The 27,052-nt window shown below is 60.0% G+C and overlaps 1 protein-coding gene across 1 annotated transcript in view; it reads left to right on the top strand.

Annotated features, from left to right (window-relative positions):
• The window catches only part of UNC13A (unc-13 homolog A), a 39,629-nt gene extending 13,363 nt beyond the window's left edge, over window positions 1–26,266 (top strand). The window contains exons 12-46 of the mRNA XM_058040639.1: window positions 178–271; window positions 1,202–1,248; window positions 2,531–2,618; window positions 3,620–3,625; window positions 3,870–3,941; window positions 4,717–4,936; window positions 5,482–5,709; window positions 5,886–6,027; window positions 6,374–6,543; window positions 7,120–7,235; window positions 7,339–7,502; window positions 8,202–8,364; window positions 10,601–10,669; window positions 10,775–10,864; window positions 11,074–11,208; window positions 11,475–11,608; window positions 12,052–12,137; window positions 12,360–12,486; window positions 12,565–12,661; window positions 12,786–12,929; window positions 13,997–14,080; window positions 14,298–14,375; window positions 14,647–14,735; window positions 14,846–14,998; window positions 15,141–15,264; window positions 16,786–16,791; window positions 18,470–18,508; window positions 19,434–19,463; window positions 20,507–20,563; window positions 20,737–20,817; window positions 20,917–21,064; window positions 22,110–22,166; window positions 23,376–23,468; window positions 24,148–24,307; window positions 24,563–26,266. Of these exons, the coding sequence (XP_057896622.1) occupies window positions 178–271; window positions 1,202–1,248; window positions 2,531–2,618; window positions 3,620–3,625; window positions 3,870–3,941; window positions 4,717–4,936; window positions 5,482–5,709; window positions 5,886–6,027; window positions 6,374–6,543; window positions 7,120–7,235; window positions 7,339–7,502; window positions 8,202–8,364; window positions 10,601–10,669; window positions 10,775–10,864; window positions 11,074–11,208; window positions 11,475–11,608; window positions 12,052–12,137; window positions 12,360–12,486; window positions 12,565–12,661; window positions 12,786–12,929; window positions 13,997–14,080; window positions 14,298–14,375; window positions 14,647–14,735; window positions 14,846–14,998; window positions 15,141–15,264; window positions 16,786–16,791; window positions 18,470–18,508; window positions 19,434–19,463; window positions 20,507–20,563; window positions 20,737–20,817; window positions 20,917–21,064; window positions 22,110–22,166; window positions 23,376–23,468; window positions 24,148–24,307; window positions 24,563–24,851 (3,880 nt within the window). The 3' untranslated portion in view covers window positions 24,852–26,266. The remainder of the gene's footprint in view (window positions 1–177; window positions 272–1,201; window positions 1,249–2,530; window positions 2,619–3,619; window positions 3,626–3,869; window positions 3,942–4,716; window positions 4,937–5,481; window positions 5,710–5,885; window positions 6,028–6,373; window positions 6,544–7,119; window positions 7,236–7,338; window positions 7,503–8,201; window positions 8,365–10,600; window positions 10,670–10,774; window positions 10,865–11,073; window positions 11,209–11,474; window positions 11,609–12,051; window positions 12,138–12,359; window positions 12,487–12,564; window positions 12,662–12,785; window positions 12,930–13,996; window positions 14,081–14,297; window positions 14,376–14,646; window positions 14,736–14,845; window positions 14,999–15,140; window positions 15,265–16,785; window positions 16,792–18,469; window positions 18,509–19,433; window positions 19,464–20,506; window positions 20,564–20,736; window positions 20,818–20,916; window positions 21,065–22,109; window positions 22,167–23,375; window positions 23,469–24,147; window positions 24,308–24,562) is intronic.
• The last annotated feature ends 786 nt before the right edge of the window (window positions 26,267–27,052 follow it).

Here is a 27,052-nt window from a genome sequence, read left to right on the forward strand (position 1 = left end):
GGACCTGCTGCCTTTTCAGTCCTTCCTGGTACCAGGAGCCAGTTTTGCCATGGCCACACCGTCTCAAGGCACATCAGGATCCCCCAGTTGCAGCCTCAGACCTGCTGGGGGTGTGGGGGCTGCTCCCCCCTGCCTGGTGCTGTGCTGGGAGGTGACAGGGGATGTGTGTGCTTGCAGGGAGCCGGCAGAGGAGGAGGTGCAGGACCCCAAAGCACGAGCCAAAGCCAACTGGCTGAGAGCCTTCAACAAGGTCTGCATGCAGCTGCAGGAGGTGAGGACCCCTGGCCAGTGCTGGGGCACAGCCCCTTTCCACACCTGGGCAGCTCCCAGGGACATCCACAGACTCGGTGGTGCCAACAGTGGTGCCCACAACCCCATTGGCACCAAGTGGGCTGCCCCAGCGGGGCTGGGAGTGCTGAGGATCCCCCGTGTGTGCTGCATGTGTGTGCTGGTGCGTCATCCCAGGCCCTCTCCCCTCTGTTGAGTTGACAATATTTTGTTTTGTTTTTAGACTCCATCCTCCATCTTTTCTTTTTGTTTTGGCTCTGGATTCGCTCCCTGGGGTCTTGGTCCCTCTCCCCACCGCTTCTCTTTTCAGTTGTCCACCACCATGGCCCTTGCACCCGCGTCTCCCCTCCCTGCAGGGAAGGGGTGTAGCCTGCCTGCAGGTAAGCATGTGCACCTGGAACCTCCCAGCCCTGTGTGTGCCTTCCCTCTGTGTGTGTGTGTGTGTGCTCAGGGATTGCCCATGAAGGAGGGGTAAGGGTCTCTCTCTGCCCTTCTCCTCTAAAATAACCCCCTGCCTGCAGGGGTAGCTGGCACTGCTGGATGATCCCTGCACACACACCCTCTTCCATGTGCTCTGGCTTTTCCCTCCTCTCCTTTCCAACTGCTGTGGGTCCCTGAGGACCTGCTGAGCTTTTGTGTTGTTTCTTCACTCCCCCAAGCCCTGAATTTTCACACAGTGTAGCCATGCCCCCTGCTTTGCCAACCTCATCCCCTTTGCTGAAGGCCACCCACCTGTTCACCCAGCTCAGCCTCCTGAAGAGATTTATTCCCAGTGCTGGGAAGAGCCCCCTTGGTTTTGGAGCACACCTTTCTCTGCCCACCCTGCTCATTCTGTGAGCATTCACTGCCCTGGGGGGGCTGTCCCCATGCTGGTGGTTCTTGCTGTGCCCTGACTCTGTCCCTTGTTTTCCAGGCCCGCGGGGAAGGTGATGGAGAAAAATCCCTGTGGTTCAAAGGAGGGTGAGTACAAGGGGAAGCTGGGTACACTCTGCCCCCTGGGATCTCAGCCCCCCTCCTCATTAGGATGTGATTAATGAGCTTGTGTGGGGAAGGGTTGCCAGGCTGTGGGCATTCAGGGAGGCCAGTCTTTTGGAGCTGGATTTTGGGGCTGGTCAGTGCTTTTTTTGGAGCAGCCAGCAGACAGGACATTGCTCTGTGACCCCAAGAGCTGCTGCTGAGGGGGAGAGCGAGGAGGTGAGTGGAGATGGGGATGAGGAGGGGTGGCAGCTCCTGCTTCCCCCATGGAGTGGTGTCATGGGGAATGCAGAGCCTCTCACCTGGACGGGCTGGAGGTGTCAGTCCTGTCTTGCCCTCACAGACACCCTGCCATGGACCTGGGCAGAACCTGGTAGGTTGCCTGAGAACTCTCAGATCACCCCAGAGATTTCTTTCCAGCAGGGCTGTGAAGCTCCATTCCTGCCTTGGGTTCCCTTGCAGCAAAACCTGAGGCTCACCTTCTCAGTGCTCCCCTTTGGGGTCCCAGAGAGAACCCCAGCTCTCCAGCCTCACACTGCAAAGCCAAAGCTGACTAAGCCAAATGGGCAGTTTTTCTCCTGGCTTTCACTTCATGGTTAAGCTCCATGTGGGGAAAAATCACAGCTTTTTACCAAAATCCCTTTCCCCTTAGTTTTTAGTTCAGTGATCCCTACCCTGGCTGGGGTGGTGGTGGGTTTGGGGATCCCATGGGTGGGTCCCTGGCCACACAGGGGTTGCTTTACAGTCATATTCACCAAGTCCTAGATATTGAGAAGAAATCCTTTCCTGTGAGGGTGGTGAAGCCCTGGCACAGATTGTTCAGAGCAGCTGTGGCTGCCCCATCCCTGGAAGCATCCAAGGCAACCTGATCTAGTGGAAGGTGTCCCTGCCCTCAGCAGGGCATGGAACGAGATGGGCTTCAAGGTCCCTTCCAGCCCAAACCATGGTTCTCTCAAGTGCTGAGTGACCGTGGGGCAACAGCAGGGGGCCCCTTCGTGCCTCAGTTTCCCCTTGCCCGCTGACTTTCCTCTCTCTTGCAGGCCTGGTGGCGGGCTGATCATTATAGACAGCATGCCGGACATTCGCAAGCGAAAACCCATCCCCCTAGTTAGCGATTTGGTGAGGTTCCTCCCAAGGCACGCCCCCACAGCTGCCAGCTTTGCTCCTGCTGCCCCACCGGACTGCGCCCCGCTCCCCAGCTGCCTCTAACATGGCTTGTGTTCTCTGTTTTCTTTCCTGTGGCCTGGCTGGGCCTTCCCTGCGGCAGGGGGGCGGCTGTAAGGTTTCTGCGCTGCATTAACAGCATGCCCGACATTAAGCCTGGACGCAAATCTCTCCCTCTAGTCAGCGATCTGGTGAGCGCGGTGCGAGGGGTTAAAGAGACAGCGCCCTGGGGCTGCGGCCAGCCCCTGCCCCCAGCCCTGCCAAAGGGGGCGTCCCGCACTGCCCGGGGGGCTCCTGGCCCTCCCTGCAGTGGGGAGCTGGGCTCTCCCTACCCGAGGGTGCTTCTCTTTAACGGAGCTCTGGTCCCTACCCCAAGCATCAGCCTAAGGTTTCCCAGGGCTAAATCTGGTCTCCCATTTTTTACTGGTGCTGTATCCCTGGTCCCTTTGTGTCCCAGCTGCTGTGCCAGGCTGTCCCTGCAGCTTGGGCTACACTGGTGCTGGACAGACAGACAGACCCCTGTACCAGGGGAGGGCTGGCAATGGCTTTTCCAAGCTGCCCACACCCTGTGCTCCTGTCCCCACTGTCCCATGTATGGGGCTGGAGACCCCCGATGTGTGGGCCCCCCATGATGGGGTCCCCTCCAGTCCCTGGGCTCTGTTGCCCAGAGTCACTCTGCTGGTCCCCTCCCACTCCTGATGACAAGAGACAGCAATTTTGGAAACAAAGACACCCTGTCCCCAAGAATTAGGTGCCCTTCCCCTCCTTCCCCTCTCTTTACACTTTGTCATCTGCACTGTGTGCCCTCCCTGGGGTGCCACCCTCCTGTTCCCAAGCTGTGTCCCCACATTCCCCCATCCCCTTGCTGTGCCCAACTTGGTGCCCCACCCCAGCCCTCTTGGGCAGCTGCTGATGCTTCTGCACTGTGCTGTGTTGGTGTTTTGGGGGTGGGGGTGGTGGGGTGGGCAGTGTGTGGGCTTTGGGGGTTCTGCTGCCTTTCCCTGCTGGGATTTGCAGGCTGCAGCCAGTGCTGTGGTTTGGGGACACAGTGCCCCCCACCACGGACTGCTCAGTGCTGGATGAGGGGTAGTTCCCCCAACTCCCACTGGTTCTGGCAGGGAAGGGGCTCTCCTGGGAAGGGTTTGCACTAATGGCTTCTTGTTCCCCCCTCGCTGGCCCTGGCTGCCCACAGGCCATGGTAAGTGCCCCCCACCCCATCTCCCCAGGGGTCTCAGACACGTGGGGAAAGGCTCTGCCCCACTGGAGCTGAACTGGGAATGTCACAGGCTGCCGCCCTGGTTCCAGTCCCACTGCACAGCAATGCGTGCTGGGCTGTCCCCACTGCCCCCCATGCAGCCAGGACCCTTCCCTATCTGGGTTTGGGGTGTAGGAGGGAGCTCTCATGGTCTGCTGGATCTGGGAACTCTCTTTCTTTCCCACAGTCCCTGGTCCAGTCCAGGAAAGCGGGAATCACATCCGCGCTGGCCTCGAGCACCTTGAACAATGAGGAGCTGGTAAGTGCTGGGGTGGGCTGGGCTGAGGATGGTGGGTGTTGAAGTGAGGGGAGAACGACTAATCTTTTGATGCATCGAACTCGATTTATTGATCAATCAGTCAGCTTAAATAATAGTGTTAACGAACTTCATGTATATTCTAAAATACAAGTTTATGATAGGCTAACAGAGAAAACTCTAACCACACCTTTTGTTTTACTATACTGTTGATTGTTTACACAAAATAAAACTAGTGTTCTCACTGTGATATGAATGATTCTCAGAACTTCTACATCTGTTCTCAGAGTGCTATCTTTTCTCAGAGAGAGTGTTACATTTGTTATGGGAAGACTGCTTGAGAACTTTACTGTTTATACAATGATGCCTCAGAGAGTCTAATTGTTTATAGAAATCAGGCTGAGAACTGCTTTAGAACTGCTTTGCAACTACCTTTTACTTTTCTCTCAATTGTATGGCTTCATGGCCTTTTTCTTTAAGCCATGCTTGAACTAAACTCCCGACAGGTGGGGAGGGGGACACTGAGCATGGGGGCCCAGGCCAGCAGTGGAGGTGCAGAGTCTGTGCCCCACCAGCATCCTCTGGTGATTCTTCAGCATCTGGGGTGCTCATGGCAGCACCTGGGGATGGAATCATGGGATCATTAGGGTTGGAAAGGACCAAAGGATCATCAAGTCTGACTGTCAGCCCAGCACCACCAGCATGAAATCAATGTCCCCAAGTGCATCCTCTGCCCCGCTTCAGCGTTTCTCCCCCTCTCTCCCCTGTCCCTGCACAGAAAAACCATGTTTACAAGAAGACCCTGCAAGCCTTAGTGTACCCCATCTCCTGCACAACGCCCCACAACTTCGAGGTGTGGACGGCCACCACGCCCACGTACTGCTACGAGTGTGAGGGGCTGCTGTGGGGCATTGCCCGCCAGGGCATGCGCTGCGCCGAGTGCGGCGTCAAGTGCCACGAGAAGTGCCAGGACCTGCTCAACGCCGACTGCCTGCAGAGTAAGGACCTGGGGCCCACTGCCTTGTCCCTTCTCCCTTGTCCCTTCTCACCTTGCAGAGGGAGGAGGGAGCAACCCAGAGAGCTCCGCTCCTGACCTGGGCATGGGAGGAGTGGTGGGCAGAGCAGACTCATCCTGGGCAGAGGGTAGAACCCTCCAGTTTGGATTAATTAATTCATGCATGGAATTGTAGAATTGTGGAATTGTTAAAGCTGGAAAGGACCTTTAAGATTATCAGGTGCAACCATCAGCTCAGCACCCTGTGGTTGCCACTAGACAGTGTCCTCAAGTGCCACAGCCACATGTTTTTTGCACACTTCCAGGGGTGACTCCACCACTTCCTGGGCAGCCTGGCCCAGGGCTGGACAGCACTTTTGAGGAAGAAGTTTCCCCTGATACCCAACATAAACCTTCCCTGGTGCAACTTGAGGCCATTTCCTCCTGTCCCTGCCCCAAGCCCACCATGCCAACCTGTGAGATCTCTTGTCTCTCTCCTGGGCACCACTAGCCCCCCAGCCCATCTCACCCATGCCTGTCCTCTCCCAGGAGCAGCAGAGAAGAGCTCCAAGCATGGGGCAGAGGACCGGACCCAGAACATCATCATGGTGCTCAAGGACCGCATGAAGATCCGGGAGCGCAACAAACCAGAGATATTTGAGCTGATCCAGGAGGTGTTTGGGGTCAACAAGACCACACACACACAGCAGATGAAGGCAGTCAAGCAGAGTGTCCTGGATGGCACCTCCAAATGGTCAGCCAAGATCAGCATCACAGGTAGGCAGCTGGTTAGCCTTGGGGACCATGGGAATGTCCCCACTGCCCAACTCCTCATTCTGCCAGGCAGCTTCAGCCCCTGGGGGGACACAGGTGCCTGTTTTGGGGATTTTCATGTGGCTGTGGCACTGACTTCTCTCTGTCTGTTCTCTCTGCCATGCTGTGCTGTGCTGCAGTGGTGTGTGCCCAGGGCCTGCAAGCAAAGGATAAGACAGGTTCCAGTGACCCCTATGTCACTGTCCAGGTTGGAAAGACCAAAAAAAGGACTAAAACTATCTACGGCAACCTCAACCCAGTCTGGGAGGAGAATTTCCATTTGTAAGTTCACTCCCGATCTCCCCATTCCCCTCTCTGGCCACTTGTGGTTGTGCCAGGCTGTGCTGGCTCTTGCCTTGTCCCAGTAGGGTGGGGGGAGCCAGCTGGGCCTCATCCTGCCCCCACTGAGGTGCTGGGGTCCCTTGGGGTTCTGTTTTGTGCCATGAGGATGTGACTCCAGGGGCTGCCTGGGTGTGGCACAGAGCTGCTGGGAGGGGATTGGTGCCCCCACATCTGCTCTCTTCCCCAGTTCCTGCTTTGTGCTAGTCCCTTTTGTTTAGGGGAGCAGTGATGGGGAGTGGCTGGAAGGGTTTCACTGCTCATGCTGGGGCCTTTGTCACCTCTCCAGCGAGTGCCACAACTCCTCTGACCGCATCAAGGTCCGTGTGTGGGACGAGGATGATGACATCAAGTCCCGCGTCAAGCAGCGCTTCAAGAGGGAATCTGACGACTTCCTGGGCCAGACCATCATCGAGGTCCGGACCCTGAGCGGGGAGATGGACGTCTGGTACAACCTTGGTGAGCAGCACAGCCTGGGGCCCTGGCCTGGGATCAGGGGTGCCACGTCCTGCTCAGCCTGGGACCCTGGCACTGGGATCAGGGGTGCCACATCCTGCTCAGGCTGGGACCCTGGCACTGGGCTCAGAGGTGCCACATCCTGCTCAGCCTGGGACCCTGGCCTGGGATCAGGGGTGCCACGTCCTGCTCAGCCTGGGACCCTGGCACTGGGCTCCAAGGGGGAAGTGCTGCCAACCATAGGCTGAAGGTTATTGCAGCAGGGTTTGCGCTTAGAAACATTTAATATCAAAAGCCATCAGGATAAAGTGTTCTCCCAGAGTCATTTTCAGAACCCTGTACTACCCAGGAGGTTCTAGAACACCAGCCTCCTGCAGAAGGGAAACTGAGGCACAGAAAGGCCATGTCTCTAGCAGCTGGGAATGTGGCCAAATCACAACCCCAGCCTGGCTGCACACCCTGCTGGGTATCCCCTCAGCCCTAGCCCTATGCCACAGCACTGTGCCCTTCTTTGGGGCTGGCAGTGAGCAGGGTTGCCCCAGGGAAGCCTCACACCCTTCCCTCTCCCTGCACCCACAGACAAGCGCACAGACAAGTCTGCAGTGTCAGGAGCCATCCGGCTGCACATCAGCGTGGAGATCAAGGGCGAGGAGAAGGTGGCTCCCTACCACGTCCAGTACACCTGCCTGCATGAGGTGAGCAGCCCAGACAGGCACAGGGGGCACAGCCCCCTCCCCAGCAGTGCCACCCTGCCACCACCTGCCCTGGGGAGCTGACAGGACACATTTGTACCTCCAGAACCTGTTTCACTTTGTGACGGATTTGCAAAACAATGGCGTGGTGAAGATCCCCGACGCCAAGGGGGACGATGCGTGGAAGGTTTACTTTGATGAGACAGCACAGGAGATCGTGGATGAGTTTGCCATGCGCTATGGGGTGGAGTCCATCTACCAGGCCATGACGTGAGTTCTGTGCCCCCATCTGGTTCAGAGGGGCTGCACACATCCCTCAGGTGCAGGGTTACTGTCCCCATCTTCCTCTTCTGCTGCCATTGGCACTCACATCCCTGCCATGGGTGCAGACTGGCCCCAAGCCTGTGCACCCATCCTTCCCCTTCCCAACGCACTCTGGCACAGCCTCATCTCAAGTCCTGTGTCCAGTTTGGTCACCACGAGATCAGAAGGACCCAAAGCTGTTGGAGAGTGCCCAGAGGAGGGACACGGAGCTGGGGAAGGGCTGAGGAGCAGCTGAGGGCACTTGGCTCGTTCAGCTGCAGCCCAGGAGACTGAGGGGAGGCTCCTCGGGGGCTGCAGCTCCTGCCCAGGGCAGGCACAGGGGCAGGGGCTGAGCTCTGCTCTGGCACAGGGACAGGAGCCCAGCAAGGGCTGCAGCTGTGCCAGGCCTTGGCATGGAGCTCAGGGCAAGGTTCTGCCCCCCGAGGCTGCTGGGCACTGCCCAGGCTGCCCAGGGAATGGTGCCAAGGCTGCCAGAGCTGCAGGAGCTCCCAGGGCTGCTCAGGGTGGGGGTGTTGGGGTGGCTCTGCAGGGACAGGGGCTGCATAATGATCCCTGAGGGTCCCTTCCAATTTGGGATGCTCTGGGATTCAATGACTTACGCATCACAAACCCTGCATCCCCTCCCATAACCACCTCTCTCCGTAGGCATTTTGCCTGCCTCTCCTCCAAGTACATGTGCCCCGGGGTGCCGGCGGTGATGAGCACCCTGCTGGCCAACATCAACGCCTACTACGCTCACACCACGTCCTCCAGCAATGCCAACGCCTCCGACCGATTCGCAGCCTCCAATTTCGGTGTAAGTCCCATGGTAAGTAAGCGCTCTTTTCTTCTTCTCTCCTTTTTCTGGGAGGGGGTGGGGTGCTCAGGAAGCAAAACGAGCTGTGCAAAACACCCCACTCCAAACTGCAGCCAGGCAGCAGTGGGGTCAGCCCCTGCTTGCCCCAAAAGTCATCCTGCTCCTGTACTTCAGGAAGGAAAAGGGCCACCACCTTCCCAGGAGAAGGGCTAAATCTGCTCCCTTATTTATTATGGGAGCCTGAGCAAATTGGGTGGCAGCCTGCCAGGAGGAGGGGGCACCTTGGTGGCAAAATCAGAAGCATGTGGCCATGACCCACCCCTGCACTTCCTGGGGGGTCTTGCACAGCCTCGTGTGCTTTGGGGGTCCCCAGCCCTCTGCAAACTCAGCCAGTTGTGCCAGCACCACTGGGTGCCAAGGGGGCGAGTTTGTGGCAGGGCTGGGTGCCCCTCGGGGACGTGGGCGAGGAGGGGCTGAGCCCTCACCTGGGCTCCCCCAGTGCCATCCCAGAAGCAGGAAATGGTCGCTCTGGGTGTGCATGGGGCTGCCAGGGTCAGTGCCCAGCCCCAGGCACAGCAAGGTGCTGGGTATAGCCAGGGGCACAGCCAGGGCCGAGCACTGCTCCGCATCACGCAGCTTTGGCTCCCCTCGCCGTTCTGGTGCAGGGGGAGTGAGCTGTGCCTCGGATCACGCAGCAGGAGGAAACCAAACCCAGCCTTTACTCTAACATGGAGGATTTTAAAAACTTCTATCTTTCTCTTTTTTAGAGAGCCTAAGGTTGGGTGCTAAAGTGCCTGGCCATGTCGTGTCCAGTGTTAGAGTGCTGCAGCCCTCCTGGGTGTGGGGACGCCCCAGGGCCCGGCTGGGCCAACCCCGTCGGCGCTGGAGGTTTGCGGTGCCAGCACAGGCTGTGGCCATGGCTGAGCCATGGAATCACTGCCCTTCCCACCCCTGTGCTCTTGTCCAGGACTCTGCAGAGCCCTGTGGGTCAGCCCTGACCCGTACAGCCAGTGCTGAGTGGGAGCCCAGGGCTCTCATGGCAGGCACACATGGCTGTCCAGAGCCTCTCCACCCACAGGAACGCAAAGGGAAATGCTCCCCAACAATGTTTTGGGGACAATAATGGGAAGAAATTCTTCCCTGTGAGGGAGTGAGGACTGAGGTTGACCTGAGAGCAGCTCAGTGGCTGTGTCATCCCTGGAAGTGTTCAAGACTAGATTGGACAGGGCATGGAGCGACCTGGGATAGTGGAAGGTGTCCTTGCCCATGGCAGGGAATGGGACAAGGTGGTCCTTAAGGTCCCTTCCAACCCAAACCAGTCTGGGACTCTATCATGAGTTGCTTTACCATCAGCTGTAACCCCTGATCCAATCCACAAGCCAAGATGGAATTTGCATCCTTCTGCCCTGTGCTCCCTGGGTGAGAGCTGGGCTGAGCTGAACTACAGCCCCTCAGCCCCACTGCAGACCCCCCCACACGGGGTGTTCCCTGCCCATGTCCCTTGATGCAGCCCAGTGGGGTGAGTGAGGAGTCATGGAAATGTCCAGCTCCTGGGGCCATCCTCAAGATGGACAACCACTGTACATCCTTTTTCCTGAGCTCTTGCAAAGCCCCAACTGAGGGGCTGCTGATCCTGCAGCCCCTCTCCCAACTCTTGTCCTGAGCCCAGGCTCAGAGATGTTCCAGTGGGCAGACAGAGCAGCCTGTCAGCCTCCCAGCAATGACAGGGGACACGTGGTGTCACCTCTCCATCCTGAACCTCACCTGGCATGGCCACATGTGCCCCAGGAGCTGCTGAGGGCTTGGAGTGAGCCCCAGCCACCAGCAAGGAGATGCTCTTCTCTGCAGGCATGTCCTGCCCATTGAGGGCTCAGAAAGAAGGCAGGAAGGAAAGGAAAGGAAAGGAAAGGAAAGGAAAGGAAAGGAAAGGAAAGGAAAGGAAAGGAAAGGAAAGGAAAGGAAAGGAAAGGAAAGGAAAGGAAAGGAAAGGAAAGGAAAGGAAAGGAAAGGAAAGGAAAGGAAAGGAAAGGAAAGGAAAGGAAAGGAAAGGAAAGGAAAGGAAAGGAAAGGAAAGGAAAGGAAAGGGAAAAGGAAAGGGAAAAGGAAAGGGAAAAGGAAAGGGAAAAGGAAAGGAAAAGGAAAGGAAAAGGAAAGGAAAAGATGAGTGAGGGCTGAGCTGAGAGCAGAGGTTGGGGCTCAGTCCCTGCCCCTTTCCCCTGCTCACCTGCCCCTGGGTGTCTCTCCACAGAAAGATCGCTTTGTCAAGCTCCTGGATCAGCTGCACAACTCCCTGCGCATCGACCTCTCCATGTACCGGGTAAGGTGCCTGCCCTGCCTCAGTATCCCCACCTGAAGCACCGGGTGGCTGCTCCCTCACCCTCCCTTGTGAATTTGGAGGGCAACTCCCCTCTTTCCCTTCCAGAACAACTTCCCTGCCAGCAGCCCCGAACGGCTGCAGGACCTGAAGTCCACAGTGGATTTGCTGACCAGCATCACCTTCTTTCGGATGAAGGTACAGCTGGGGCCCTGCTCTCCCTGTCCCTCAGGGATCTGACTCCCTTTGGCCCTGGTTCTCTGGGGGTTGGGGTTGTGCTGGCCTGGTTCTCTGCAGGTTGGGGTTGTGCTGGCCTGGTTCTCTGTGGGTTGGGGTGGCTCTGGCCTGTGGTGCTCCTGGGTGAGGTCTGGGGGTGCTCCAAACACCATGCCCACTCTGCACACCAGGTCCAGGAGCTGCAGAGCCCCCCACGAGCCAGCCAGGTGGTGAAGGACTGTGTGAAGGCCTGTCTCAACTCCACCTACGAGTACATCTTCAACAACTGCCACGAGCTCTACAGCCGCGAGTACCAGACAGACCCGGTGTGTGGGCAGGGGGGGTGCTGGGCACTGACCTCCCCATCCTGTGCCCTTCTCCTTTATTCATGCTCCTGCTCCCTCTCCAGAGTGCTCAGTCCTGTGCAGAATAATCCCCAGGAGTTTGAGCTGTGGGGTGGAGATCAGGACAGACAAGAGGGGGTTGCATGGGGCCTCCAGGGGATTCCCTCCTGCTCCCTTGTTAACCCCAGCACAAAGTTGAGCCCTGCACTGGGGTGACCAAATTTTCCACTGTGTCCCTGCCCCTCCAGACTAAGAAAGGTGAGGTGCCCCCCGAGGAGCAGGGCCCCAGCATCAAAAACCTGGATTTCTGGTCAAAGCTCATCACCCTGATTGTCTCCATTATTGAGGAAGACAAGAACTCCTACACACCCTGCCTGAACCAGTGAGTAGGTGCTGGGGAGGGGACAGTGCTGTGCCCACAGAGGGTACCCACATGGAGGCAGTAGGATCTTGAGGCCTTTGGAAGTGGTTATAACATCCATTCTACAGATGGGAAAGCTGAGGCTGCTGGGAAGTGTGTGAGGGATATCTGTCCACATGGAGGGCCCATTCACTCTGTGTTCATGGCCTCGAGCTGTGCTGGGGAGGTTCAGGTTGAACATCAGGAAGAATTCATGGAAGGGGTGGTCAGGCATTGGCTGGGGCTGCCCAGGGAGCTTTGGAGTCCCTACCCCTGGAAGTGTCCAAGGAAGGCCTGGATCTGGCACTCAGTGCTCTGGGCTGGGTGGCAAGGGGGGGGGGATCATTCACAGGTTGGACTCGATGGCCTTGGAGGTCTTTTGCACCCTAAACAATTCTGTGGTTCACACTGTCCGCTCACCCCAGGTTCCCCCAGGAACTGAACGTGGGGAAGATCAGCGCTGAGGTGATGTGGAACCTCTTTGCTCAGGACATGAAGTATGCCATGGAGGGTGAGTCCCACCTGCCACCCTGAGCCAGAGAGGGGGGAACCAGGCAGGAGCTGCCCTCAGCTCCCACCTCCCCTGTTCCCTGGGCAAACCCATTTCCTCTCCTCACCAACACCATGCACAGCTTACCCCCCTCCTCACCTTTTCACCCTGGAGCTGCCCCTGGGGGGGGCCACAGCCCAGATTTGGGACTCAGAGTGAGCCCCAGGCCCTTTCCCCGTGCAGAGCACGAGAAGCACCGCCTGTGCAAGAGCGCAGACTACATGAACCTGCACTTCAAGGTGAAGTGGCTGTACAACGAGTACGTCACCGAGCTGCCCTCCTTCAAGAGCCGCGTGCCCGAGTACCCCGCGTGAGTGCAGCCCTGGGCCGGGAGGGCACTGCCCCCACCAGGGCTGCTGCCCTCACCACGGCTGTGTCCCTCTTGCAGCTGGTTCGAGCCCTTTGTCATCCAGTGGCTGGATGAGAATGAAGAGGTGTCACGGGATTTCCTGCACGGAGCCCTGGAGCGGGACAAGAAGGATGGGGTATGAGCAGGGCTAGGGGAGCAGCCTCACAGGAGAGGGGCTTGTCCCTTGATGCCCAGGATGTCCTGGCTGGGGCCAAAATGTCCCCCTGACACCCTGCTGACGCCTTGTCTCACTCCTACAGTTCCAGCAGACCTCGGAGCACGCGCTCTTCTCCTGCTCCGTGGTGGATGTTTTCTCCCAGCTCAACCAGAGCTTTGAGATCATCAAGAAGCTGGAGTGCCCTGACCCCCAGATTGTGGGGCACTACATGAGACGGTTTGCCAAGGTGGGCACCACTCCTGGCACCCCAGTGCCAGCCCTGCCTGGGGCTCCTGGTCTCCCTGTGCAATATGCTACCAGCACACCCTGGAACACTCCCAGCTCTGCTAGCACAGGATATTAGTTAATTAATTATGAGATAATTGATAAGTTATTTGCTTAATTAATACAGATTAATTAAAACTGGCTTGCTGCAATATAGGAAAGAGTTACATGCAGGCTTGGTGGCTGTTGCCCTTGCAGCTGTGCTGCAGCAGCCCATGGAGACCAGTTGTGCTGGATCTGGCTTCCAGTGGCTGTGCCCATGTGGCTTCTGGTGCATGAACATGAGCCAGGTGTGCCCAGGTGGGCAAGGAGGCCAATGGCACCTGGGCTGTGCTAGCAGTGGTGTGCCCAGCAGGACCAGAGCAGTGACTGCCTCCCTGTGCTGGGCACTGCTGAGCCCCCACCTCAAATCCTGGGGTCACTTTGGGGTGCCTCATGACAAGAAGGACATTGAAGGGCTGGAGTGTGTTCAGAGAAGGGAACAGAGCTGGGGATGGATCTGGAGCACCAGAAAAGGCTGAGGGTGCTGGGGAGGCTCAGGAAGGACCTTGTGGCTCTGCACAACTCCCTGACAGGAGGGGACAGCTGGGGGGATTGGGCTCTGCTCCCAGGGAACAGGGACAGGAAGAGAGGAAATGGCCACAAGTTGTGCCAGGGGAAATTTGGGTTGGATGTTGGTAAAATTTCTTCCCTGAAAGGTTTGTCCAACCCTGGCACAGGCTGCCCAGGGCAGCAGTGAAGTCCTCATCCTTGGAAGTGTTTAAAAAACATGTGGATGTGGCACTTGAGGATATGGTTTAGTGGTGAACGTGGTGGTGGTGCTGAGGTGATGGTTGGACTTCAATTTATATGGCTTTTCCAACCTTAATGATTCCATGATTCTGTGATCCATGAGGCCAGAGGGTCTGGGACTCCCTGTATATGTCCAGATAGGAGGTTGTTTCACTGCTGTTGCACTCATGGTTTCCTTCTCTCCCTCCTTACCCTTTGCTGTCTGGGTGTCTTCCTTGGTGCCCTGTTTGGCTGCAGACCATCAGCAATGTGCTGCTCCAGTACGCTGAGATCATATCCAAGGATTTTGCCTCCTACTGCTCCAAGGAGAAGGAGAAAGTGGTGATGTATCTCCCTTTTGCTGTCCCCACATGTCACCTCAACCCCAGGGTGGGTCAGTCCCTTCCTGATGGCAGTTCCTGACATGCTGCCAGGGTGGCTTCTGTGCCATCCCTGTCCTCATGTCCCCCAGTGCAAGATGGGAGGGTTCTGGGGCTGTGGGCAGCTGTCCCAGCCATATTTATTGGTGCTGACCCCCCTCTCCATCCCACCCCTCCAGCCCTGCATCCTGATGAACAACATCCAGCAGCTCCGTGTCCAGCTTGAGAAGATGTTTGAAGCCATGGGTGGGAAGGATGTGAGTATGGGGGGGGTTCCTGGGGGGAGCCCTGTGGGGGTTGGATCATTCCCTTCCCCCCTGAGGTAGCCCCTTGCCCAGTTCCCCAGTGCTGGGAGCAGACCCTTCCTCACTCCTGTGTGGGGTCACACTGTTCCACCCCATGGCACCCTGCTCTCCCACCATATCAGACTGGGCTTCACCCTGCCCAGGGATGCATTTGGGGTGCAGAAACTTCCCTGAGGGCTGGTTCAGGAGCTCTGTCAGCTTCAACAACCTGTTCCTCCTGCAGCTGGACACAGAAGCCAGTGATATCCTCAAGGAGCTGCAGGTGAAGCTTAACAACGTCCTGGATGATCTGAGCCGAGTGTTTGCCACCAGGTACAGCTGGGTGAGGGGGCAGTGGGCAGAGCAGAGCTCTGGGGGTCCAGAAGCTGTGTCCAGGGGCTCTGGGGGGCTACGCTGAGCTGCCTGTGTGTCGTGGTGCCCAGTTTCCAGCCCCACATCGAGGAGTGTGTGAAGCAGATGGGTGACATCCTGAGCCAGGTGAAGGGCACCGGCAACGTCCCCGCCAGCACCTGCAGCAGCGTGGCGCAGGACGCCGACAACGTCCTGCAGCCCATCATGGACCTGCTGGACAGCAAGTGAGTGTGGGGGCAGCTGGGACCCCCACCCTGCCCCTCCTGGCCTCACCAGGCAGTGTGGGGGACCTGCAGAGTCAGGGTGACACGGGCTGAGCAGAGTCAGGGTGACACGGGAGGGTGACACGTGGCATCTCCTCCGCAGCCTGACGCTCTTTGCCAAGATCTGCGAGAAGACGGTGCTGAAGCGGGTGCTGAAGGAGCTCTGGAAGCTGGTGATGAACACCATGGAGAAGACCATCGTGCTGCCCCCTCTCACAGACCAGACGGTGAGTGATGGGCAGAGGGACCAGGGGCCCTGGGACACAGGTGACTGACTGGGGCAGTGTGGGACATGGCTGGCCAGGTGCCCTCGTGGCATGTGAGAGGGTGGGGACTTCTCTGATGTCCCCAAACCTGTGTCCAGCTCCTGGCCAGGGAAAGGATGGAAGAGAGACAGGTCATCCTTGCTCCAGAACCTTCTTGGTTGGCTTTGGCAAAGGACCTTCCTGCCACCTCCCTTGTGACATCAAGAGGGGACACTGGCCCTTTCTTATCCATCCTTCCCTCAGAGCTGGGACAGCATCCCACACCACACTGATCCACACTGGCTGTGGGTGTGCTCCCTGTGCCAGGAGGTGAATCCAGGGGCTCCTGGAGTGTGGGGAGACTCTGCCTGTTTGCCTTGCTGAGGAGCTGGGGGTTTCCTGAGGATGGGGGGACATATTCCCCAGCAGGGCTGAGCTGTCCCTTGCTCCTGGGGGGTTTGGGAAAGCACAGCAAACCCAGGGAATGGTCCCTCTCTGAGGCTCCATGTCACATTGCTGTTTGCCTGCCCCCCTGCACCTGAAGCTTCCTGAGGTGGTTCCTTTGAAGTCAGGCAGGAAAGGGTGACACTGAGGGCTCTCAACCAGCCACACACCTGTCACTCTTTGGTGGCTTTTGTCACCGTTACAAAGCTGGGCTCAGGCTGTTCTTTGGAGTTCCTGGAGCTGTCAGCCTTTATGTCACCTTCCTGGGACTGTGGAGCTCCTGTGCTGTGTCTGTGAGGGACAGCACAGTGGTGAGATGTCAGCCCTCAGTGGTGCCACCTCACTGTCACCGTGTCACCGCCCTGAGCCTGGCTCAGCTCAGCCCCATGTCACTTCTGACTGCGCTCCTTGGCCAAAGGTGGCCAAATCTCATAGGGATGCTGGTGCCACTGAGTCCCAGTCCCCATCCCAGTGTCCATCCCAGTCCCTATCCCAGTCCCAGTCCCCATCCCAGTCCCCATCCCAGTCTCTTTGCAGCCAGGCTGTGCAGACAGTGGGGTCTGTGCCAGGGCAGAGGGGGCAGCAGGGACATGTGGCTGTGTTGGGTGATTTTCCTGAGGGCACACAGTCCCTGGAGAAAGCCGTGCTGGGACTGGTTCCTTGGGCAGGGGACATCCTGCCCAGTGTCCCTGGTGCCAGCCCACAGGGTGGCAGGACAGGTTGGTGGTTTGGGGGCCAAGTGTTGACTGGGGACCCTGGAACTGAGCCCCCCTGGGGCAAAGCTCCCCCCCAGAGTCAGGAGGGGCTGGGCAGGTGAGGCTGGGGCTCCTTGGGGCCTGAGGTGCAGTGGCCGGGCAGGGACACTCAGTGACACTCAGTGACACTCAGGGACACTCAGTGACACTCAGGGACACTCAGGGACACTCAGGGACACTCAGCGCTGTGGCCCTGCCGGGGTGGGGGGCAGCAGGGCTGGCGCTGGGGAGGATGAGGAGGCGGGGGCCGGCACTCACGTCACGGTTGTTCTCTCCAATTGCTCCTCTCGCCTCTCAATGGCAGATGATTGTAAGTACGGCAGCTCCCTGTCTGTCTGTCTGTCTGTCCGCTCTGTGTCGGTCCTGGCCTCGCCGGTTCTTGTCTTGTGTGGCTGCCCGTGCCCTGCCCACGCCCTCCTTCGGCTCCTGGTCCGGCTCCTGGTCCCTGCCCCTGCCTGGCCCTGGCACTGGCTGGCACATGCCAGCCCCTCGGGGATGGGGTGGGTGGAGAGGCCTCGGGCAGGCTGGCGGTGCCGGGATGTGGGGAGGGACGGGGGCAGCGATGGGGTGGGAGGGGACGGCGGTGGCAGTGCCATCGGTGCCATGTCATGGGGAGTGCCAGACCCGGGCTCCGTGCTGAGGGCAGCAATTCCGCGGGAGGCACCAGCCTCAATCGGGGCTGCCCGTCCTTCCCCTCGTGCCTCAGTTTCCCCGCGAGGCCCTGGCTGGGTCTGGCTGTGCTGGGGGTGAGGGCGGAGGTTTTCCCAGCCAGGAGGAGGAGGAGGAGGAGGAGGAGGAGGAGGAGGAGTCTCTGGGCACGGGCGGTCCCTGGCCCCGGGCTCGGTGTTGGGCAGGCTGCTGGCACGAGTCGTGAGGCTCCTCCTGGTCGGGGTGTGACCCTGGGAACCCGGACTGCTGGTTCCCTTCTCGGCATCGCTGCTGGGTCCTTGCATGGCTTTGACTGAGCAGTTTCCTTCTGTCCTCTTCTGACCAGTCTGTGGCTGTGGGGTTATGCCCCTGGGGGCAAGGGAAGGGCAATTTACCCCCCCAGTCCTGTCCCCACCCCTGTTGTGACCCAGGCACCTGTGCAGGAACAGCAATGGGAGCCGGCTGCTGAGTGCTGGTGCCAATCCCTGCAGGGACAAACACTTCTCTGCTGTTCCCCAACACCTTTTGTGTCCCACAGCAGCATCTGGGGAAGCCTTGGGGGCAGCCTGGGGCTGAGTGTCCCCTCAGATCTCATGGGGACCTCGTGGGAGCCCCATGTCCCAGCTTTGCTGAGGCTCTGGGGGCCAGAGCAGTGTCAGCTCTCTTGTTCACCCATCACCCTGTGCCAGGCCCAGAACCCCTCCTGGCAGCCCTATCTGGCTGTACCTGTGCTGCTTGTTCCTTCTGAGGCTTCCCAGCCAGCTGACTCTGTGCTCCCCTCTCCTGACCCCAGCAATCCGTGCTGAGAGCTGAGTTCATCCCCCCCAATGGCACTGTGGCTCATTTCACACAGTTCCTCCTGCCTGGGCCAGTGTGGGGCTGACACTGGGCCCAGCCCTGCACAAACCAGAGCTCTGCGTGCCAAAGCCAAATCCCAGCTATTCCCTGCTCCCTCCCCAGTGCTGGGAGCACCTGGCAGAGCTGGAGCAGGATGTGTGGGGGCACCAGAGCCTGCCCACACACAGCTGGATCCTGTGTTCCAGCAAGGATCATCCCTCACGGATTCAGCATCTCTGTATCCCAGCAAGGAACATCCTGATAGATTCAGCATCCCAGCAGTGTCCCAGGGTGAGGACAAGTTCTCCAGCAGTGCAGCATCTGCTTTCCAGTGGGGATCCAGCACCCTGATGGCTCCAGGCCCTCACTGAGTATCCTGGTGGGGAGCAGTCCCCACTGGCTGTCCTTCAGGAGCTCCTGATGTCTCTGCCACCTGTGCCCCTGTGTCCTGTCCCACGCTGTCCCCCCCACCCCACACTCAACCTCTGACATTGCTTCTACAGGGCACGCTCTTGAGAAAACATGGCAAGGGGACAGAGAAGGTAAATAGCTGTGGGCTCCGTGTGTGTCACACCCCGGGGCCACGCCCGTGGTCTCACACCCGCCTGCTCTGCAGGTCCAGCCTTGTCCGTGCTTCCTCTGTCGTGCTGTCTGGATGTGCTGTTGCCTGCGTGGTGTTGTGGTGAGGTGTGCTGTGCTGTGTGCTGGGGACAGCCCCAGCTCTGTGTGTCCCTGGGGCAGGGAGTGGGGGCTCTCTGGTGTTCAGTCCTCGTGGGGCAGGTGTGGGGTGTCACCCAGCCCCACAGCACTGCCCCACAGCCCTCAGCTGCCTGGTGGGACAGCAAGGACTGAGAGCCCGTGCATGGGAGACACTCCCCACACCCCCACCCCGCTGTGGGGGGCTCAGGAAGAGGGGACCCCCCGTGCTGGGCCTTTGGGATCCCCCGGATCTCTGAGCCTGCTCCCCCTTCCTTGCTGAGCCCCAGCCCTGCTCCAAGGGCCTTTTCCAGCACATGGGCTCTTGCCCTGCCTGGGGCTCCTCACCACAGGGTGTGGGCCCAGCAGTGAGCCTAGCCTGCTCCCCAGACCCTGGTTCTTGCAAGAGCCATGCCAGCATCCCTCTGGGCAATGCCTGCAGCTCCCCCTCCTCCCTGGGGGACACTGGCTCCTGCCCAGTTTGCTGGGTGTGCTGGGGGAGCTGATTCCCTCTGGTCCCCAGCCCCAAATGGGGTGAGGAGCAAACCTCAGGAGAGACCTGGCACACTCACCTCAGCTCCACCAGCACGGGCAGGGGCTGAGCCTCTGCAGCTGTGACCTGGTGCCCATCCAGTGGCACCAGCAGAGAGCTGGGAGAGCCAGAGGAGAGCACAGGGCCAGAGCCCTCCTGGCCAGGGGATGGGGGGGCCTGGAGCCGTGGCTCAGTGCTGCTGGGGCCACCAGTAACTGTCCCTTGCTGTTCTCTTCCAGAGCAGGGTGAAGCTGCCCAGTCACACTGAAGTAAGGACATGGCTCTTCTGCTCCCCACTTGCACTGCTCTGTCCCCTTCCCTCCCCGCTGTCCCTTGTCCCCTGTGCTCTGGGTTGGGGGCTCCCAGCTCAGTACAGTGTCCTGTCGTGCTCTGTTTTGGGGACAGCAGTGTCCCCTGCTCCCAGCCTGTCCACGGACTGGGGGAGATGGGAACAGTGAGGGTGGAATTAATGGGACAGAACTGGATGGGCAGAGGGGTGGGCACAATGAGGGCATACCAATGTGGGCATGGAGGGGGCAGAGCCCTGTAGAAGGTATTGGTTAATGGGAGAGGTGCTGAGGCTCCTGTGTTGGGAGGGACTGGAACTACTGGTGCTGGGGGAGGGAAGGTGGTGGGGGTCTCTGGGCCCCAGTTTATCCATTGCACTTGCACACTGGATGAGCTGAGGAAGAGAGCTTGTGCTCAGCCCAGTGAGAGGTGCCAGCCCAGGGCAGTGAGCAGGCTCTGCCCATCCAGGGCCACGGAATGGCCCCACGGCCCCTGCCATGGTGAGGGCACAGGACAGGCACAGGGTCTCCCCCCTGGGGGAAGGGGCTGGGAGCCTCCCTGGGGCTGCTGGGCTGGGCAGGGCTCTGTGTGGCCAGGGGCTGTTTGGTGGCTGTGGGGTCACGGCCACGTCCCCCCGTGCCCGCTGTCCCTCGCTGTCACGCTCTGCTCCCACCGTGCCCGAGTGGTCCCTGCTGTGCCAGGCCCTGCTGGGGGCAGGAGCAGGTGCCTGGGGCACAGGAGCAGGATGGGACTCCTGGGCCGAGCTGCTTGTGCTGAGCAGAGCCAAGGGTGGCACCAGGGTGGTGTCCTGCCCTGCAGTCCCCAAGCCTGCAGCCCCACAGCCGTGCTGAGAACCTGGGGCTGCCAGCCTGGTACCCGTGTCACCTTCCTGGCTGCTGTCCCCTGGAGCCTGGAGGAACCCCTGGATCTGCAGGAAGCTTCTGGCATGATGTGCCCAGCCTGGCCATGCCACCCTCAGCCCGGCTGCTCACCGGGGCCGTCCCTGTTTCTTTGCTCTCTGCAGGGCACACAGATGATTTTCAACGCGGCCAAGGAGCTGGGGCAGCTTTCCAAGCTGAAGGTGAGGGCTGGGGGTCACTGAGCTGAAGGAGAGGGCTGGGGGTGCTGGGGTGCTCTGTTCCAGGATGAGTGCCAGTGCCACTGCTGCCAGGAGCCCAGCACTGCCCCTTTGCTGGCTGGGCTGGGGCAGCGGGGTCCTGGTGCTGTGCTGAGAGCAGGGTCTGTGTCCCCCAGGACCACATGGTGCGTGAGGAAGCCAAGAGCCTGACCCCGAAGCAGTGTGCTGTGGTGGAGCTGGCACTGGACACCATCAAGGTGAGGGCACTCTGGGGTATTTGGGGTGCCCATGGGGCTCTGACCCCGAGGGGGACCCTCACAGAACTGCTGAGCATCCTGAGGCCTCTCCCTCTCCAGCAATACTTCCATGCTGGCGGCGTGGGGCTGAAGAAAACGTTCCTGGAGAAGAGCCCTGACCTGCAGTCGCTGCGCTACGCCCTGTCCCTCTACACCCAGGCCACAGACCTGCTCATCAAAACCTTCGTGCAGACCCAGTCGTCACAGGGTAGGACACGCTGCCCTCGTCCCCCCAGGCTGCCCCGTGGCCAGCACCCACCTTGGGTCTGTCCCAGTGGGCTGGGGGTCCCAGCCAGGCTCATGGTGGGGAAGAGAGGGTGGGGAAGAAAGGGGCTTTTTCCTCCCGTGCCTTGCAGGTGAAGAGGGGCTGTGGTGCCCAGCAGCAGCAGCCTGGCACTCCCCAGTCCCCCAGGAGCAAGAGCAGTGGGTCCCCAGTGCCAGGCATTGCTGGGCTGGCATGGAAATGGGGCCTGTGGGTGGGGGGAAGGTCACCCTCTGGCCAGGTGTCACAGTGTTTGTCCCCTCTGGGTGGCCCCAGGCAGCCAGCACTGAGCAGTCACAGGGTCCATGGGGTCTGGATGCTGTGCCAGGGCCTGTCCTGGGCGTGCTGGGTGCCCAAGGCCCTGATCTGGGCTCAGGTGTGCTGGGGTGCAGTGCAGGGTGCTGGGCACCTTCCAGGGCAGGATCAGCCCTCAGCTCTAAATGCTGCCCTTTATTCTGTCCCTTGGCTGCTCAGTGGTGGTCACAGGCCACCCTAGGGTGCCCCAGGCAGGCTTGTCTTCGTCCTGGGGAGTGGGACGTGCGTTTGCTGTCCGTGAGTCTCCTTCAAGGGACGTCTGTCCTGTCTGTGCCTCCTGTGCCAGCCATGTTGGGGGCGTGGGGTTGGGTGTGGTGGGTGCCAGCACCCCTGGGTGTAGCCTGTCCCCAGGAGCCCACACTGGGAGCTGGGGGTGCCTGGCACTCCTGTGTTGCTGCAGTGTTGTCCGGGTGCTTGGCCGTCAGTCTGTCTGCGAGATCTGATCTCTCTTTCTCTTTGTTTCCCCCCCTCCCTCACTGTTCCTGTTCCCCACACATGTCATCATCTCCTTCCTCCTCTCTTCCTCATCTCCTCTCCTTCATCTCTTCTCTCCTCCCTTCTTTTGTATCTCCTCCCTTTTCTCTTCGTTGTCATCTCCTTCCTCCTCCATCTCCTTCCTCCTCTCTTTGTGTACTCTGTGCCGTGTCTCTGTCTCTTTCTCTCTCCTTCCCACTAGTTCATGGTGGGAAAGGGATTAGGTTTACCCTTAGTGAAGAGGTTTATCCTGAGAAGGGTACGTGTGCTCCGCCCGCCCCTGCACCGCCTGCCGCCGGCCTGGGCTAGCGACAGTCCCGCCCCGGGCTGGGCTGGCCTGGGGAGCCCAGAACGGGCAAACGGCCCTGCCAGGGCTGCTCTGGGGGACCGTGCAGGAGCTGTGCTCGCTGACCACCCCAGAGCTGTCCCCGTGGGAATGGGGGTGTCTGCTCGCCCGCTCTGGGCACCCCACATTGTCCCCAGCACTGCTGCACCCACCCTGACCTCCCCTGGGACACGTGGCCGTGCCACGTCCCGTGCCCTTCGTGCCCACCCTGCTGCCCTAAGAACCATTACCAGCCCTGCTCTGGCGCGCTCTGCCTGCCCTGGGGCCCTGCTTGGCCTCCATCACACCCTGCTGGGGCCGGGGCTGCTCCCCCGCTTGGCCTCCCGTGCCCAGCCCCTCCCCAGCGCCATCGCCTCCATCCCGGCTCTGCATGCGGGGCGGGGCCGGGGATGGAGGGGAGTGTGCCATGGGAGGGAGGGGATGTGCCATGGGATGGAGGGGATGTGCCATGGGATGGAGGGGATGTGCCATGGGAGGGAGGGGATGTGCCACTGCCAGCCTGGCACCCTCAGTGACATGGGGACGTGTCCTCCTTCACTGCTCTTCCCGCCCTCAGAGCTGCCCGCTGAGCCCTGCTGGAGCTCCCATCAGACCCACAGAGCCTGTCCCTCTGCCCTGCACCCCATCCTTCACCCACGGGTGCATGCACAGCTCTGGGGGGTGTGGGGTGGGCTCACCTGTTGGTCCCCAGGCTCGGGGACCCCTGGGCTTGGTGTGGTCCCCGGGATGGAAGGGTGCAAGGGGTGGGTCAGCCTTGAGGCACTGGTAGGGCTGTGCCTGCCCTGGCTGGGTCCCTCCTGCCCAGGGCTGTGCCCCTGGCACTGTCACCCCTCTGTGGCCTGAGCACGGGGTACTGGGCCACTGTCCTGTGCCCCATCCTGGACAGGCCCCTCAGCCCTGCCTGAGCAAGGGGGGGTCACCGGGGTGGGATGGCAGAGGGTGCCCTGCCATGCCCATCACAGCTGCTGCACCCACACTGCTGTGCCCACAGCCCTTTGGGACACCCCTACTGCCCACCCCTTTCACACCACAGTGGGTGACCTGCCTCCTCAGAGGGGTTAGTGTTGGGCAGGGCATGCCAGGGAAAACAGCACTTCCATCTTGTCCCTCTGTCTGTCCCAGGCTCTGGCGTGGATGACCCCGTTGGGGAGGTGTCCATCCACGTGGAGCTCCTGACCCACCCCAGCAGTGGCGAGCACAAAGTCACCGTCAAAGGTGGGTCCTGCTGGCCAGGTATTGGAATACGGCTCCCAGTATTACCAGTTAGATTGTGCCTGGGCCAGTCTGACCCTGGCTGCTGGGCCAAAGGCAGCAGCTGTGGTGTATCACCCCAGAGATACCTTGGCTTGCTGGAGATTGCAGCTGGGCACTGAACAAGTCCAGGCTTGTTAGGAACCCCGTTTACCTCAGGAGGAATGGCTTCAGGCGATGGTGAAGAGAAAGAGGAGAGGGTTCTGCTGGAGGGTTTAATGTCCAGAGGTTTATTCCATGGTTACAGAGGTCTGAACGTGAGCAACTGCTCCAACAGAATCCCCCCGCATGGTCTCATTCACCTTTTAAGCTCAGGGACAGGGGGAGGGGAGGTACAGGTGAGCACCAACCAGGTGAGAGGGGCAGGGTCTCAAGGGACAAGGGACACCCAGACAGGCCAATGACCCCTGGGCATAGGGGCATCCTTTGAACTTGACCAACACACGAAGCCTTGCTGGAATGTTCAGCCTGATTGACAGGACTCACTCAGCATGGGGGCAAGGGGGAAGGGAGAGAGGTATAGGCACTCCTGGGGAAGTGACCTGGAAGGCCAAAATGGGACATTACAGCACACCACAACAGCCAGGTACCGGGCTCTGGCAGTGACAGTGCCTCCTGAGCCTCACCTGTCCCCTCCTTGCAGTGGTGGCTGCCAATGACCTCAAGTGGCAGACCTCGGGCATCTTCCGGCCCTTCATCGAGGTCAACATCATCGGGCCCCACCTCAGCGACAAGAAGAGGAAATTTGCCACCAAATCCAAGAACAACAGCTGGGCCCCCAAGTACAACGAGAGCTTCCAGTTGTGAGTGGCACCACGGGCTGGGGATGTGGGGACAGGCTGGGGAAGTGGGGACCTCCTGGGGCCTGCCAGGGAGTTTGTTCAGCCCTGATGGGCTGCTTTAGGTAAAAGCAGGGAGAGGGGAGCAGGAGTAAAAGGAAACGGCTTTTGTAAGGATGGGGGTGGGGACAGCAGCCACGCCCGTCGGGGGTGTAGACAGGCTGGGGGCGTGGAGTGTGACCCCGTGTGCCAACAGTGCCCGCGCCTTGCCCCCCTCAGCACGCTGGGCACAGAGACGGGCCCCGAGTGCTACGAGCTGCAGGTGTGCGTGAAGGATTACTGCTTCGCCCGGGAGGACCGCACCGTGGGCATCGCCGTGCTGCAGCTGCGGGACATCCTGCAGCGCCCCGGCTGCGCCTGCTGGCTGCCCCTGGGCCGCCGCATCCACATGGACGACACGGGGCTCACCGTGCTGCGCATCCTCTCGCAGCGCAACAACGACGAGGTGGCCAAGGAGTTCGTCAAGCTCAAGTCGGACACGCGCTCGGCCGAGGAGGGCAGCAGTTAAAGTCCTCTGTTCCCCCAGCCCTCGCCCCCGCTGCCGGCCCCTGACAGGATCCCCAGCCGTGAATAAGCCATAGGAGGGGCCGCAGAGGTGGCGCGGGGAGGGGGAGCTGCAGGGACAGAGCCTCCCCTCCTCCCCGGGCAGCACGGCTGGCTGACGGCGAGCACACCTGCGGGAAGGTGCTGCTGCGGGGGCTGCAGGGAGGGGCTGGAGCCCAGCCTGCCCTTCCCCAGCCTGCCCGAGATGGAGGAACCCATCTCTGAACCGCCACTGTCCCACCCGGCCCCAGCCCTCACCGAGTGACACAAGGAAAGGGCTGTGGGGTGTGTGTGTGTGTCTTGTGCCATATGTGGGTGTTGGTGAGTGGCTGGCACAGCGTGGTGGCCCCTTGTCCCCATCCCTGTCCCTGGTGTGTCCTGAGGGCAGGGCAGCTGCCAGCCCCGAGCACATCTTGTACATATGTAAATACCTGTACATACAGGGCAGCTGGACAGGCTGTGTCCTGCCCCTGGAAGGGCTATTGGGGCTGTTGGCTCGGTGGGTGCAGCCCCCACAGGCCCTGCACAGGGTCCCCTCCCTGGCTGGCAGCAGCATCACAGGGTCGGGAGCAGCAGGGAGCAGCCCCCGGCCCGTTTCCTGTCTTCCCTGCCTTGCTGCCACCCTGGGCTCCCCCAGTGCCCCCCACAAGGTGCCAGGGCTGGGGGAGGCAGGGGCTGAGGGGCCTGGGCACAGGGACTGTTGCTCTTTGCTCTGGCCACGGGGAGCAGCGCCCCTGAGCAGTGCAGCCCACGGGATCTCCTTGGCACAAGCCAACCCTCCCCAGCCCAGCCCAGCCCAGCCCAGAGAACCCCTCCAGTGCCCCAGCGAGCAGCAGTTCTGTGCCCCAGTGCCCCGGTGAGCACCATTTCCGTGTGCTGTGGTGTGCATGTCTCGTGTGAGTGCCTGGGGGGCCTGGGGTGCGGTGTTGGGGTGGCCACCCCCATTCCGGGGCACACAGAGGCCTCACGACCCCACAGATCAGTACAGCTCTCCCAGCCCCTCCCATCCCCAAACAGGGTACCCCAGATGCTCCTTTGCCTCGAGGGTTTGCCGGGACCAGAGGGTTTCACGTTGCTCTCTCGTTTCTGTTCAATGTTTACACCCTTCTCCAGCGGCTGCTCCTGCACGGCCGGGCCGGGGCTCGGCCCCGCCGCCCCTCCGTGGTGCCCTGAGCCCCCTCCCCGAGCGTCCTGTTCGGCATGTGATGGAACTGACCAATCCTGCTCCTGTAGCACAGTGTCACCGATGCCTGTGTGTCTGTCCCGCCCCCGCGGCGGCTCCCATGGATGCATGACAGTGAGATGTTTTGCACTATTTTGAATTTTTTGGGCTCTGTAAAAATATTTTATTATAACTGACATTAAAAAGCACACCCTTCACTGTGGCTCGTGTGGGGAGTTGGGAAGGGATGGGCACCTGGGGACATTCCCACCTCATCCAGAACTTCCACCTTTAAAGGGAAAACCAGGGATATCCAGCCTCAAGGTTAACCAGCTCCAAGGGTAACCAGCTCCCCTCCCAGTCCCTCCCAGTTCATCCCAGTCCCTCCCAATCCCCTCCCAGCTCCTCCCAGTGTCCCCAAACCCCATCCCAGTTTATCCCAGTCCTCCCAAACCCTCTCCTTGTATCAACCAGTAACCCCAAATCTCCCTTTAACCCTTTTCCAGTCCCTCCCAGTCCATCCCTGTTTATCCCAGTCCCTCCCAATCCCCTCCCAATCTCCTCCGAGTACAAACCATCTCCAAGGATAACCAGCTCCAAGGGTAACCAGCTTCAAGGGTAACCAGTTCCAAGGGTAACCAGCTCCAAGGGTAACCAGCTCCAAGGGTAACCAGTTCCAAGGATAACCAGTTCCAAGGGTAACCAGTTCCAAGGTTAACCAGTTCCAAGGTTAACCAGTTCCAAGGGTAACCAGTTCCAAGGGTAACCAGCTCCAAGGACCAATAGCCCAGGGATGATCCCTGTTGCCACTCAGCCTCCCTGAGGGCGCCTTTGCCAAACCAAGGATTGGTGTTAAATGGAATTGCAGGAGCACAGAATCCTGGAATATCCTGAGCTGGATCCCTCAGGGATGATCAGTGCAGCCCTGTCCCTGCCCAGGCACCCCAACAGCCCCACCCTGAGCAGCCCTGGGAGCTCCTGCAGCTCTGGCAGCCTTGGCACCA

This window comes from Melospiza georgiana, chromosome 26, assembly GCF_028018845.1.
Source record: "Melospiza georgiana isolate bMelGeo1 chromosome 26, bMelGeo1.pri, whole genome shotgun sequence".
In the NCBI taxonomy this organism is placed as follows: Eukaryota; Metazoa; Chordata; class Aves; order Passeriformes; family Passerellidae; genus Melospiza; species Melospiza georgiana.